General features: G+C 42.6%; 1 protein-coding gene across 3 annotated transcripts in view; it reads left to right on the top strand.

Moving 5' to 3' along the window:
- WDCP (WD repeat and coiled coil containing) overlaps positions 1-14955 on the top strand; it is a 34660-nt gene that overhangs the window by 14530 nt on the left and 5175 nt on the right. Inside the window, exons 3-5 of one of the 3 annotated variants that reach the window (XR_009183411.1) lie at positions 7475-7589; positions 8941-9276; positions 9651-10833. Coding sequence is in view for 1 of the 3 variants with exons in the window: in XM_058287685.1 (XP_058143668.1) it covers positions 7475-7589; positions 8941-9107 (282 nt within the window). In the remaining 2 variants the exon portion in view is untranslated. Of the gene's footprint in view, positions 1-7474; positions 7590-8940; positions 10834-14955 lie in introns of those variants that run through there. The other 2 variants (XR_009183412.1, XM_058287685.1) reach the window with 2 other exon arrangements.

Here is a 14955-nt window from a genome sequence, read left to right as displayed (position 1 = left end):
TCATCCACTTTTTTGTGTCCATTCACTGTGTTTTCTTCTGTGTCTGCTTGTATTCTCATTAGGCAGCTCTGGGACCTGGGAGAGTAGGAGAGAGGCAATCATTCTCTTGTGGCACCTCAGCTCCTTGATCTGCTGTATCTCTTATTGTCTTTCCTCTGTGTCTCTTTGTTGTGTCATCTTGCTGCACCAGCTCTGCGTGGGTCAGCACTCCTGCATGGGGCAGTACTCTGCACAGGCCAGCACTCCGTGTGGGCCAGCTTGCCACATGGGCCAGCTTGCCTTCACTAGGAGGCCCTGGGCATTGAACCCTGGACCTCCTATATAGTAGACAGGAGCCCAGTTGCTTGAGCCACATCCACTTCCCTAAGTTTTTAATATTTAATTAAGCTTTTGTGTATGATCCACTTCTGTTTTCTTTAGAGGTAAATAGCCAGTTGTGCTGGCAATATTATTGAAAATCCGTCCTTAACACTCCAAATTTGATGTCACCTTTGTTGTATATAAACTCATTTATATTGGGATCCAATTCCGGATTCCCTATGCTATACTTTATTTTTTTTAAGGTGTCAGGGATTGAACCCAGGGCCTTGTATGTAGGAAGCTGGTGCTCAGCCACTAAGCTACATGGCCCCCGAGTTCATTTTTTCATTTGTTTTTTGTTTTGTTTATTTGTTTTTAGGAAGCACTGGGGACTGAACTCGGGAGATCAGTCCATTTTAAAAGATATTTGCAGAAAGTAGGTATTGAAATCAGTGATAAATGTATAAATTACTATTTAAATAATGGGCTGAAGAGGCTTTTATGAGGCTTTTTCAAAGATTATTTCTTTATTTTCCCCCTTCCCCTCCTCCCACCCTGCTGTTTTTGCCGTCTGTGTTGTCTTCTCATTTTTTCTCCTCTAGGATTCACTGGGATTCGATCCTGGAGATCTCTGATGCAGAAAGGTTCCCTGTCAGTTGCGCCACCACAATTCCTGGTTTCAGCTGCACGTTACCTTGACTCTCTCCTTGTCTCTCTTCTGATGCTTCATCATCTTGCTGTATGACTCATTTGTGTGGGGCACTGGCTCATCACGCAGACACTCACACAGGCACTGGCTTGCCACATGGGCACACTTTCTCTTCTTCTTTTTCACCAGGAGGCCCCAGGGATTGAACCCAGGTCCTCCCATATGGTAAGCAGAAGCTCTTTTCACTTGAGGCACATCAGCTTCCCATGGCTTTTTCTTAAAACTGCAGCTTGACCAACTCAAGGATGTTGGTTTTTAGAAGAACCAAAATAGTTTTTTTGTTGTTTTTGTTTTTTTTTTAAGATTTATGTATTTCTCTCCCCTTCCCCCCTACCCTGGTTGTCTGTTCCCTCTGTCTATTTGCTGCGTCTTCTTTGTTCGCTTCTGTTGTTGTCAGCGGCACAGGAATCTGTGTTTCTTTTTGCTGCGTCATCTTATTGTGTCAGCTCTCCGTGTGGGCGGCGCCAGTCTTAGGCAGGCTGCACTTTCTTTGGCACTGGGCGGCTCTCCTTACGGGGTGCACTCCTTGCACATGGTGCTCCCCTACGCAGGGACACCCCTGTGTGGCACGGCACTACTTGCGCACATCAGCACTGTGCATGGGCCAGCTCCACACGGGTCAAGGAGGCCCAGAGCTTGAACCGCGGACCTCCCATGTGGTAGATGGATGCCCTAACCACTGGGCCAAGTCCACTTCCCCCAAAATAGTTTAAACACTGAATTAAAAAAAATTTTTATGATGAAAATTTTCAAGCATATAGTAAAATGTTTTTATTATAAAAAATTGTAAGAATATAGAAAGACTATAAAATGAAACTATATATTATCTGCATCTAACCATTGTTAACATTTTGCCATAGTTGCTTCATTTTTTTTGTTCTTTGAAATATCTTAAATAGAGACGTCATGGTATTTCACCCCTAAATATTTCAGGATGCTTTTCTAAAATGTAAGGACATTTTCCTTAATAACCACAATACCATTATCACACCTAATGACATTAACAATAATTAGTTGGGAAACGGACTTTGGCCCAGTGGTTAGGGCGTCCGTCTACCATATGGGAGGTCCGCGGTTCAAACCCCGGGCCTCCTTGACCCGTGTGGAGCTGGCCATGCGCAGTGCTGATGCGCGCAAGGAGTGCCCTGCCACGCAAGGGTGTCCCCCGCGTGGGGGAGCCCCACACGCAAGGAGTGCGCCCGTGAGGAAAGCCGCCCAGCGTGAAAAGAAAGAGCAGCCTGCCCAAGAATGGCGCCGCCCACACTTCCCGTGCCGCTGACGACAACAGAAGCGGACAAAGAAACAAGACGCAGCAAATAGACACCAAGAACAGACAACCAGGGGAGGGGGGGAATTAAATAAATAAATAAAATCTTTAAAAAAAAAAAAAAAAAACAATAATTAGTTAATATCATTTTTTATTTTTAAACAAGTCAATTTTATTGATGCACATCAAAAAGCATATAATTCATCCAGTGTACAATCAGTGGTATATGCTCTAATGACATAGTTGTACATTCATCACTTCAGTCATTATTAGAGCGTTTTCATTATTTCAGTAATAGTAATAATAAAAAACAAACAAAATTCCTTACTTCATTCTGTGTTTCCCCCACTGTACATAGCTGCTGTTTCTAGCAATGGCTTTTAGTATAATTACAATTCATACATTCATCATCTCAAAAATTTTAGAACAATTTAATTACTCTAAAAAGAAAGACTTCACACCCTTTAGCATTCCTTCATCAGACCCACATAACCCCAATCTCCTTTCATCTTTATAAATTGATTTATATTTACATTTTATAGAAATGGAATCATACAATATGTAATACTCAGTATAATATCATCTTAATACCTCCTGTTTCCCCAATTGTTGTCCCTGAAGAGTTAAATCACTGGTTTTTATTTTTTCTTATTTTTTTATTTCTCTCCCCTTCCTCCCCAAACCCCCCTATTGTCTGCTCTCTGTGTCCATTCGCTGTGTGTTCTTTTGTGACCACTTCTATCCTTATCAGCAGCACGGGAATCTGTGTTTCTTTTTATTGCGTCATCTTGTTGTGTCAGCTCTCCGTGTGTGCGGCGCCATTCTTGGGCAGGCTGCACTTTCTTTCGCACTGGGCGGATCTCCTTACGGGGTGCACTCCTTGTGCATGGGACTCCCTTACATGGGGACACCCCTGTGTGGCATGGCACTCTTTGCGCGCATCAGCACTGCGCATGGGCCAAGTCCACATGGGTCAAGGAGGCCCGGGGTTTGAACTGCAGACCTCCCATGTGGTGGGTTGATGCCCTATCCATTGGGCCAAGTCCACTTCCCAAATCACTGGTTTTTTAAAATAGCTTTTTTCAAATTAACTTTTCAACTACATTAGCAATCGCTTAGGGAAGCAGATTTGGCTCAACTGATAGAGCGTCTGCCTACCACATGGAGGTCCAGTGTTCAAACCCAGGACCTCCTGACCCGTGTTGTGAGCTGGCCCACATGCCGTGCTTATGCACACAAGGAGTGCCCTGCTACACAGGGGTGTCACCCACATAGGGGAGCCCCACGTGGAAGGAGTGCGCCCCGTAAGGAGAGCCATCCCATGCGGAAAAAAGCACAGCCTGCCCAGGAGTGGTCCCGTACACAAGAAGAGCTGACGCAGCAAGATGATGCAACAAAAAGAGACACAGATTCCCAGTGCCACTGACAAGAATGCAAGCAGACACAGAAGAACACACGGCAAATAGACACAGAGAGCAGACAACAGTGGGGGGGGGAGGGGAAGGGGAGAGAAATAAAAAAGAAAAAGAAATCTCTTAGTTATGTCATTTGCCAGAACTAATTGAAATAAATATTTATAAACACTTAACTTTTTTTTTTTAAATATTTAACATCTTTATCCTAGATCAGGGGTTCTTAACCAGGGGTCCACAGACCCCCAAGGGGTCTGTGAAAGATTTCAGGGGATCCATGAGCTTGAATTGAAAATTTTAAAAAGCCTTATTCTTGTGAGGGTGTGTTGGTGCGGGTGTGATATATTTATTAAATAATACACATATCGTGTGGGTTTAGTAATGGGTCCGTGGTTTTCACCCAACTGGCCAAGGTATACATGGAATGAAAAAGGTTAAGAATCACTGTCCTAGATTTTTGGACAGGCCTTTTGGCACCATTGTTTTTATTTTATTTATTTATATCTTTGTTTATTTATTTTTAGATTTATTTATTCCCCCTCATTGTTTGTGTTCGCTGTCTGCTCTCTGTGCCCCCATTTGCTGTGTGTTTGTCTTCTCTTTGGGAGACACGGGAAACTGAACCTGGGACCTCCTATGTGGGAGAGAGGCGCTCAATCATTTGAGCCACCTCAGTTCCCTGCTTCGTTGTGTCTCTCATTGTCTTTCCTCTTTGTGTCTTCATCTTGTTCATCTTCATCTTGCTTCATCTTGTGTCAGCTTGCTGTGCCTTCCCTGTGGTCTTGCTTCATCTTCTCCAGGAGGCATCGGGAACTGAACCCAGGACCTCCCGTGTGGTAGGCAGGAGCTCATTAACTTGAGCCACATCCACTTCCCCCACCATTGTTTTTAGAGACAGCCAGCCATCAACCGAAACAGATATTTAAATGGTTTTATTTAACTACAGGGGTGTTTCTGTGTATTTTTTTAAAAAATTGTATTATTTATAAATGTGAAATCTAGTTATTTTTTACCTCCCATGATTTAAAAACAAAACTTTTTTTTCCCTTTTTATTTCTCTTTTTAAATAAGTAATTCATTTACTTGGTTCAAAATTCAAAATAGTATTTTAGGAAAAAGGTATATACTGACAAGTCTTAATCCCACTCAATTCCTATTCAATCTGTTTCCTCTTACCTTCTATAAGTAACCATTTTAATTTCTACCTATTTATGTAGAAACTAGCAAGCTTTATTGTTTATTTCTCCCTATGTTACACAGAAAGTAGGATACCATATGCAGGTTTTTGCATTTTTCTTTTTTCCACTTAATAGTATATTATGTAGAGTTCTCTATATCAGAACACAGAGTTCTTTTTCATTTTTTTTAACAGCTGCACAGTCTTATTTTTTTCCCTAATTACAAAAATAATATATGCTCATGGAGGAAAAAATTAACTAATACAGAAATATTAAAGATTGTTGAAAGTAAAAATTTTCCATAAATCTTTAGAGAAAGCCACAGATATACTTAGGTATAAATGTTTTCATATATTTTCTATGTTTTTACTAAAATCTTTGTCAATTCAAAACGTAAAATATAATATTTAATTTATTATTTTATTAAACAATAATATCTTTTTGTTTTTTAAGCATTTGTAGATGTGAAATTCTATATTTTATTAATTAAATTTAAACAAAATATGTGGGGAAACGTATGTGGCTCAAGTAATTGGGCTCCCGCCTACCACATGGGAGGTCCGTGGTTTGGTTCCTGGTGCCTCCTGAAGAAGACAGCGAGCTGGAGTAACAGGCAGACATGGCAAGCTGACACAACAAGATGACATAACAAGAGATACAAGAAAAAAAACATAATGAGAGACGCAAAAAGTCAGGGAGCAGAGGTTCCCGGTGTCTCCTAAAGAGGACAAGCAGGACAGCAAGCTAGAGTGGCAAACTGACATGACAAGATGACACATCAAGAGACGCAAGAGGAAAAACATAACAAGAGACACAACAAAGCAGGGACTGGAGGTGGCTTAAGCAATTAGGCACCTCCTTCCCACATCAGAGGTCCCAGGTTCGTTTCCTAGTATCCTAAAAGAAACAAAAAAGACAAACAGACACAGCAAGTGCAAACAGTGAGGGGGTGGGGAGAAATAAAATACTTTTAAAAATAGATAAAAGAAATATGTTTTCTTGCCTTTTCAATTCCTCAACTCTTCTTTTTTTTTTTTTTTGGTAAGATTTATTTTTTATTTATTTCTCTCAGACTTCACTGCCTCCACCCCCAGTTGTCTGCTCTCTGTATCCAGTTGCTGTGTGTTCTTCTGTGTCCGCTTGTATTCTTGTCAGCGGCACTGGGAAACTGCATCTCTTTTTTGTTATGTCAGCTCTCTGTGTGTGCAGCACCATTCCTGGGCAGGCTACACTTTTTTCACACTGGGCAGCTCTCCTTATGGGGTGCACTCCTTGCATGTGGGGCTCCCCTACGCGGGGACACCCCTGTGTGGCAGGGCACTCCTTGTGCACATCAGCACTGCGCATGGGCCAGCTCCACACAGGTCAGGAGGCCCAGGGTTTGAACCCTGGACCTCCATATGGTAGATGGACGCTCTATCTGTTGAACCAAATCCACTTCCCAACTTCTCAGTTTTTAATGAAGTAATCCCAACAAGCTGTTATCTGTAGTTATCTTTGGAGAGTAGTAGTTTCAGAGACTACTTTCTGTATTATAGATTTCTGTTTTGTTTTTTTTTTTAAGATCGAGCCTATATCCATTTTCTACTGAGAAAAATAAAAGCAAAATAATCAAAAGCAAGGAATGGTTTCCCCTGTAATATCAGAAGCCACATTTCATAAGAGTTTGAAATAAATGATGTGTTTCTTCTGACTCTTACGGTTTATTAATGGGACTTCATTTAAAACCTCATCAGTAGACATATTCTTTGAATCACTCATTGTCTACCACAAACGGAATATAGTTTATCTTTCATAGTTGAAAATATGATTCTCAACAGTCAGTAAATGAGTAACAATAATTTTAACAAAATAAGTTGGCATATAAGTTATAAAATTGTTCTTTAATGCTTATATGGAGATATTGTTTCAAATAATACATAATTAGAAGTTAAAAGATATTGTTTTTTGTCCTATGTTTATACCTTTGAGCTATTAAGGTCTTCAATTAGAACTCTAATTTTTATATTTTCTTTCCCTAGGGTAGTTCAAACTATTTTAAGAAGATGACAATTTTTAATCTGACTTGTAAAATTTAAAAATCATTTACTTTCATTTGTACTTTTTCTAAACTAATTAATTTTGACTATAGTTTGTTTATTCTGTTTATACAAATCCTCTGCTACTCTGAAACTTAGGGCAGTCTTTCTTGGCATTTTTCCCCCCAAAAAAGAAAGCATGAAACGACTTGGTTATAGCTGACACTCCCAAGCAGTGGTTTCTCTGCGCCAGGTGGTGTGTCTTGGGCTGCTGTCATCCCTGGTGGTGTCAGTGGGTCCCGCCAGAGCTGGCTTCTCGTGGTAATGGGACATAACCGCAGGGAAGAGCAGAGCCATTGGAAAAGCACATCCAGGGCTGTGTTGTGTTCTGATCCTTAGGTTGTGTTAAATAATGCAGCTTAACGCTCCTTACTTAAAACAACAACAAAAAAAAACCTCTTTACTTAAAATTGAAGTCTAGTTGATGGTGGTAATAGGTAGGGATTTTTTCAAAACTATTTAAGCTTTCTATTTAAGCAACTCCATGGCTTCTACAGTCAGTTTAACAACTTTTATTTTTATAATTGAAGAGACCTAATGTCATTCCTGCTGTTGAAAAAAGAGTCGTGCTTCTCTGTGACAGCAAACTAAGGCTCAGTACGGTTCAACAGACGTTTGGCCTCTTTCTCATTGAAATGCTGCATGGTAAGTAAGATTCAGAAATCTCCCCTTCCCAGCTCCCCCTCTCTCCACTATGTGTTTTGTAGTTTTCACTGGTAGTGAAAATACAGTGTACCATCCATTCAGTGATTTCCTCAATAATTAACAAGTATTATTACTTCTTACCATATGACCCGACCTATCCTAGGTGCCAGAAACACATGGAAAATATAGATTCTGCGCTTAAGAAACTGAGAGTCTAACTGGAAAAATTAAGTATACATGTGAAATAACCAGAAAAAAAGTTACAAAGTAGTATATAACAGCTGTAAGGAAATAACATAAAAACCTTACATGTGCTGGTTGCACTAAAACCTAAAGATCATAGCAGAACAGCAGAATATTTCTTAAAGGAGCTGCCCTCCTAAAGTGCAGCAAACACAGGGACATCTTAGATGTGCCGTCAGATGTGGAGCCTGGCCGTTTTCTTAGGCCTCATTCTTTTCACAATAGCCACCACATTAAACAGAAAACTTTGTCTCATTTTTCCCCCTTAACATTGTATCATCAGCATTTTTCTCATTTTGATGCATGTTCTTCACAATTCTCATTTTTGTCATTTTGACGTCATTTTTGACTGTTCTGAAGTGTGTTTTTTTTTTATATTTAGGTTTTTTCCAATTTTTCATCATTGTAAGTAGTACTTAAAAAAAAAAAAGCCAAACCCTGCATGTTTTGTATGTTATTTTGGGAAAGAGTGGATTTTCAGAAGTGATATCAGAGTCACAAGGTGAGACACATTAGGCTTGAAGGACCCAGAGGAGGTGCAGGCAGGTGTTATGCCAGGGCCCCAGGTGACCCGGAACAGACCGTCCGGGACGATGGGGCCACACTCGTCCCAGCGCTGCCTCCTTGGGGTCTACAGATTGGGGTGGATCTCGCGGATAAAGAGCATTCTTCCTTAGGGCGGCTGTTCCCACCGCCAGAGTTTTTGGAGAAACTGGTTAACAACATGTAGATAAGGTAGGACTGTCCCCATGCAGCCCCTTAAACGTGTGCCCACACGTGCACGCAACCAACACACGAGCTCAGCTGCAGAAGACCCAGTGCGAGATGCCTCGCCTGGGCGCAATTGTACGTCTGGTAGCTGTGCAGAAGGGACCGATTTTGGGAGGGTTCAGTCATCAACACCCTCTCCCTGCCATGTAACGTGACCCTAAGTCATAGTCCTTCCAGCAACCCCATTCTCTGTAAAGTCTGATGATCAGGTTCAATATCTTCAATTGCTGTACTTCTCCCCTCAAAAAAAGCAAAACAAAACAAATTTGTTGTCATGTTTTTCCTTATAGAGTGAGATTCTGCCCTTAATTGCTTGTGTATTTATCTGGCTTTGCAGACTCCCTCTGGATCCTTCTCTCTGCTGACAGTGAAGGCTTCATCCCGTTAACTTTCACAGCCACACAGGAAATAACCATACGAGATGGCGGCCGGGCCAGGCCAGAGGGCTGCACGGACCCTCTTTGTGCTCAGAGTCTGGATCCTGGCCCTGCCTTGAAGTCTTAAGAGACCCTGCTGTCCAAATGTGAGTCCCGCTCACTGGCAGTCAGCGCGGCCAGGTGTTTGTCTGCAGAGCATTTGCTGTGTAGCTTTTCAGAGGAGACCATGAAAAGCAAGGCCTGTTTTCCACCGTGGACCCCGCCCCACCAGCTGGGAGTCTCACTGTCAGGCAGAGGTGAGCGCTTCCCACGCTGGTGTCTTCCAGGTTGCTCGCGGGCTGGGGCTGGCTGCTCTGGGGCAGCAGAGCTCTGTGGCTAGAGGGCTCAGAAAGTGGTGGTTTATGGATTCCCGGCTGCTGTGGTCTCGCCTACAGGCAGACCCCCAGGGTGAAACAACAGTGTGGGGGCCCTAGGGATGGTGTTTTGTGTTTCTCCAGGGCTTTGTGTCCCTTGCCTGGAGCTGTGGTGAAAGTTCTACGAGCTCTTCCAGGAGCACCTCAAAGATATCTCAGCTTTGTTATAGGTCTTTTTTTTTTTTTTTTCAGTATTCCTGTGGGTCAGGAATACTGGAGAGCATATGCTCTAGGGAGTCCTTTTTCCCCCAATCCAGAAAAAATCAGCAGAGCTCCTAGGAAGACAAAAAGCCGGTTGCTGACTCCTGTTCCCAGGGCTGCCTGACACAGGAAGTAGTTCTGCCTTTGGCTGGAACCCTCAGGATTTGAACCTACCCCTCTTGCTTCCCTAAAAATCTCCAGCTGACAGAGGACCAGCAGCTCCTAAAAATTGGCCTTGTGCTTCCTCCCTTCACTGCGTGAGTCCGTTGGGTAGCCGGAGGGTTCTCCAGCTCCCCCGCTGCCACGAGCACGGGCTGATGCTCCCGCCAGGCCGGTGCCAAGGCAGGCGCGGCCCGAGGCCTGATTCTGTGCTGTTGTCACTCATCATTTTCTCCCTGAAATGTTTTCAGTTGGGTGATCATTACATTTTCATATTTTCCTCCCAATAGGCAGCTACCTTAGTGAACTTAATTTGCCACTTCAACATTGATATTTTTCTTTTCCCTCCATCCAAGCTCTCAGAAACCTGTGTAAAGTCTTAGAGAAAAAAGTATTTCAGAAAGTTGGAAATTTCACTGAATCAGGGGTAGTTCTAGTAAATCCCAGTTGATTATACTTAAGGGCCCAAGTGCCAGCTCAGGAGAGCGGAGAGAGCCCTGATTCCCTTCAGACAGACGTCACCTCCAGCCGCCTTCCGGCAGAATCATTGATCTCAATTACTGCAGCGTAACAAATGGATCAGTGCGTGGCTCATCGGAGCACTTCTGCAGATGAATTATTTCAGCCATCGACACTCCATTAGCACATCCATACGCATCTTTTTCTCTTTTCCTTTAGAATTATCTGGAAAGGAGATATTTTGTGCCCTTGGGGCCTGCTGTCTGTCTGTTACAGTTTATGAAGACAAGGCAGGGACAGGAAAGAAGCTTAGGTCCGTTTTGTGGTTCAAATGCATTAGAGAGCCGCTGAGATAATGGAAGTGGAGGCCCCTTGTCTGTCATCAGGGCCTCAGAGCTGACGCCAGGGCGAGTCTGAAGCCTGGCTCCACTTGGGAAGGAAGCGTCTGGGCTCGATGAAATCCCAACAGTTGTGACGCCAGAGGCGGGGGCTGGGGGGCCCTTGAGCAAGATCAATGTGGGTGCCTCAAGGCACATGTTGTAACACGGTTTCTCTGGTCAAAATCCTCCAGATGAGTCCTCAATAAAATCACTAATGGCCCTGAGGGCTACTGTGGCTGTTTCCGTGATGTTTTCTGTGTGGTTATTGCTCCTATACAGAGCTGCTGTTGATTTTATGTGTGTATGTTGTCTCTGTATTTCTCTTTCTGGTGGACATTCTTTACAACAAATCTGATTCCATGACAACTCTCATACAAGAGATGTTTCCTTGGCCTCTGCCACTATTTTAGTCATTGGAACAATCAAAGATAATGCAGTATTTACTGGCTTTGGAGACAGGGAGAGAACTAAATTCTTTATATCATTATTTAATGTTGCATGAAGAAAGACATTGTTTATAAATCCCATTTTGTACCCAAACTATTCTTAATTTTGTCTGGGTATTATTTGATACATGCAATATGTAAGGAGTAGGAAGGCTTAGTAATAAATGAACCACCCACCACCTACCTTAAGAGCCAGAACATTCCGAGAATGTTCAAACTCTGTACCGTGCCCCTCCTTGATCCCTTCTCTGTAGTTCCACCCAGAAGTAACTACTCTCTTAATTGTTATAATGATCATTTCTTCATTACTTTTCTTTCCTTTTAAAAAATAGTTTTACCACGTATACATTGTTAGTCAAAACAATATGTTTATTTTTGCTTGTTCTTGAGCTTTATAAAAATAGTATTATATATAGTGTTTTGGAACGTGCCTTTTTTTTCATTAACATTGTTTCTAAGACTCATCCCTGTTACATGTGTGTTAGGTTACTTTCACTGTTTTGTAGTTACCGCACTTCCCATATTCCTGCCGTGGGCATTTGGATTCTTCCTCAGTTTTACTTCTGTGATTATAAACAGTATTGCTTTGAATAGTCTTATAAATGTCTTCTGATGTAAGTGTTTGAAAAGTCTCTCTAACATCTTTTACTGAAAAGCTGAATCGCTGATTCAAAAGATATGAGCAGGGAAATGGGTGTGGCTGAAGCGATTGGGCTCCTGCCTACCACATGGGAGGTCCATGGTTCAGTTCTCGGTGCCTCCTAAAGAAGACAGTAAGCTGGCGCAACATGTAGGTGCAGCAAGCTGATGCAAGAAGAGACATAGATGCAAGATGCAAGAAGGGCATAATGAGAGACAAAGCAAGCAGGGAGCAGAGGCTCCCAGTGCCTCCTAAAGGGGACAAGCAGGACAGTGAGCTGATGCAGCAAGATGATGCAACAAGAGACACAAGAGGAAAAACATAATGAGAGGCTCAATAAAGCAGGGGAACAGAGGTAGCCTTAGTGATTAGGTATCTCCCTCCCACACAAGAAGTCCCAGGTTTGGTTCCCAGTGCCTCCTAAAGAAACAAAGATACACAGACATGGCAAGTGCAAACAACAAGGGGGTGGGTAGAGAGAAAAAAATCTTAAAAAAAAAAACAACAGTGTGAGCATATTCAACTTTATGAGACAATGCCAAATTGTTTTCCAACATGGTTATATCAATTTTCAGCCTCACCAGCAGCTCAACACTGCTTAATTTATGGCAGTCCAGTGGTAGTTTTAAACGGTATCTCACTGTGATCCTAATTTGTACTTCCAGACCACCAGTGAGCTTGAGCATCTTTTAATGTTTATTGACCATTTGCGGTTTCTCTTTTGCAAAATGCCTATTCTTGTCTTTTATCCAAAACTTCTTTTGGGTTGTCTTTCATGTTGAATTGTAAGGATTTTTAATACAGTCTAAGATGTCATGAATACGTGAAAATAGAATCTTCATCTAGCTTGTGCCTCATCTTTTTCCTTATAGTGTGTTTTGTTAAACAAACTTAAAAAAATTTTTTTTTTGTTTATTATTTCCCATCCCTCCCCCAGAGATGGCTCCCTCGTCTGTCTGCTCATCTGCTAGTCTTTGGGAGGCACTGGGAACTGAACCTGGGCCCTACTGTGTGGGACCCACGTACCCAACCGTTGAGCCACCTCGGCTCCCTGCTGATTGTGGTATCTGCTCATTGTGGCATCTGCTCATTGCAGCACCTGCTGGTTGTGGCATCTGCTTGTTGTGGTGTTTGCCGTTGCTACATCTGTTCATCTTCTTTAGGAGGCACCAGGAACCAAACCCTGGGCCTCCTATGTGGGAGGCAGGCGCCCAATTGCTTGAGCCGCTCCCCTATTTTAATGACATCACATTTATCAGTCTCTTATCAAAGTGCTTCCTTTCACATTTATGTTTCTGTCATTATTCTGCTGAATATTTTAGGATTGCCCTCTGCAGAGCTCCTGAGTACTCTCTCTGCTTTCTCCTCCCTGCTCCTCTGCCTTGAGAACCCCGGCCACTTTGATCTCCCCAAATGCAAGCTGATCTTTTTTTCTTTCTTCTTTTTTTCTTTCTTTTGGTACCGGGCCAGGGATGGAACCCAGGACCTCATATGTGGGAAGCCGATGCTCAATCACTGAGCCACATCAGCTTCCCTGAGTTGGTTGGTTTTGTTTTGTGTTTTGTGTGTATGTGTGTGTTTTTTTAAAGATTTATTTCTCCCCACCCCCTCTTTGTTTGCACTTGCTGTGTCTGTTCATCTTCTTTGTTTCTTTAGGAGGCACCTAAACTGAACTGAACTGGGGACCTCCACTGTAGGAGGGAGGCACCTAATTGCCTGAGCCACCTCTGCTCCCTGCTTTGCTGTGCTTCTCATTATGCTTTTCCTTCTGTGTCAGCTGTTGCTCCATCTAGATGTGTCAGCTCACCGTGCCTGCCTCTCAGGTCAGCTTGCTGTCTTGCTCCTCTTCTTTAGGAGGCCCCAGGAACCTCTGCTCCCTGCTTTGCTTGATGTTTTTCTTCTTGTGTGACCTTGCCCTGCCTGCCTGTCGCACCAGCTTGCCGTCTCTTTAGGAGGCACCAGGAACCGAACCATGGACCTCCCGTGTGGTAGGGGGAGCTCAGTCACTTGAGCCACATCTGCTTCTCCCCGCAGTTGGATTTTTCATTTTGTTTTTTCAGGGGACACCGACCCAAAGCCGGGCCCTCCCATGTGGGAGGCGGGCACTCAACTGCTTGAGCCACATCTGCTCCCAAGCTTACCTGTTCTAACTCAGGGAGTGTGCTGGTCTCCAGATGGGTTCCCTTCGCTCTGGCGAGGAAAGTCTCTCCAGGCAGCAGGCGGGGCCTTGTGCCACTCACCCTGTTTGTTCCCATCTCTCGGGTCACTCCTTCCTTGCCCAGGGCCAGTGTCTTGAAAGTCTTGGCTTCTGTCCAGCGTAGGTTGTTTCAGGTGAGAAGCTACATCTGGTCTATGTTACTCCACCATCGCCAGAAGCAGAAATCTTTCCATATCTTTTGGTCTTATTCCTAGGTATTGAATATTTTTTGTTGCTGCTGTTAATGATATTTTTAAAAAATTGTTTTATAACTATTGCTGGTGAATAAAAATGCAATTTTTTTGTTAATCTTATATCCAACTACCTTGCTATATACTCTTTTATTAATTCTAGTGATTTGCCTATAGATTCTTTTGGATTTTCTATGAAGGCAATTATAATTATTTACAAATAATGACAGTTTTGTTTTTTGTGTTTTTTTGTTGTTGTTGCATCAGCTTGCGGTGCAGGCCAGCTCTCCAAGGCACGGGCCAGCTCCCCTTCACCAGGAGGCCCTGGGAACTGAACCTGGGACCCCCTATATGGGAGACAGGAGCACAGTCATTTGAACCACGTCCATTTCCCAGTTTTTTTTTCTTTTTAAATTCTTACACTGTTATCGTACTGCACTGGCTATCTCCCCTGATAGAGCGTTGAACTGCAGCAGTGATAGTGGCCATCTTTGCCTTGTTCTTGATTTGAAAGGTACTGTGTCTAAAGTTTCACCATTAAGAATGAAGTCTGCTATACATTTTTGGTAGATATCCTTTCTCAGGTTTAAACATTTCCTTTTCTTCTTGGTTTGCAAGTACTTTTATCATGAATGGATTGTAGACTTTTATCAAATGTGTTTCCTGTATCTATTGAGATTATCATTTTTTCCCTTTAATGTGTTAAGCTGGTAAGTTTTATTTGATTGATTTTTCTAGTGTTAAATTTTGCCTTCTTAGAAGAAACCAAATATGTTCGTGATATATTTATTTTTTATACATTGCCAGATTGGTACTAATACTTTGTTTTGGAGTCTTGCATCTATGCTCATGAGTAAGGTTAGCCTTGTAGACTTTTCTCTTTTGCTTT

This window comes from Dasypus novemcinctus, chromosome 25, assembly GCF_030445035.2.
Source record: "Dasypus novemcinctus isolate mDasNov1 chromosome 25, mDasNov1.1.hap2, whole genome shotgun sequence".
Lineage (NCBI taxonomy): Eukaryota > Metazoa > Chordata > Mammalia > Cingulata > Dasypodidae > Dasypus > Dasypus novemcinctus.
Note: the sequence above shows the minus strand (reverse complement) of the source record. Positions and strands in the feature narration are given on the sequence as shown.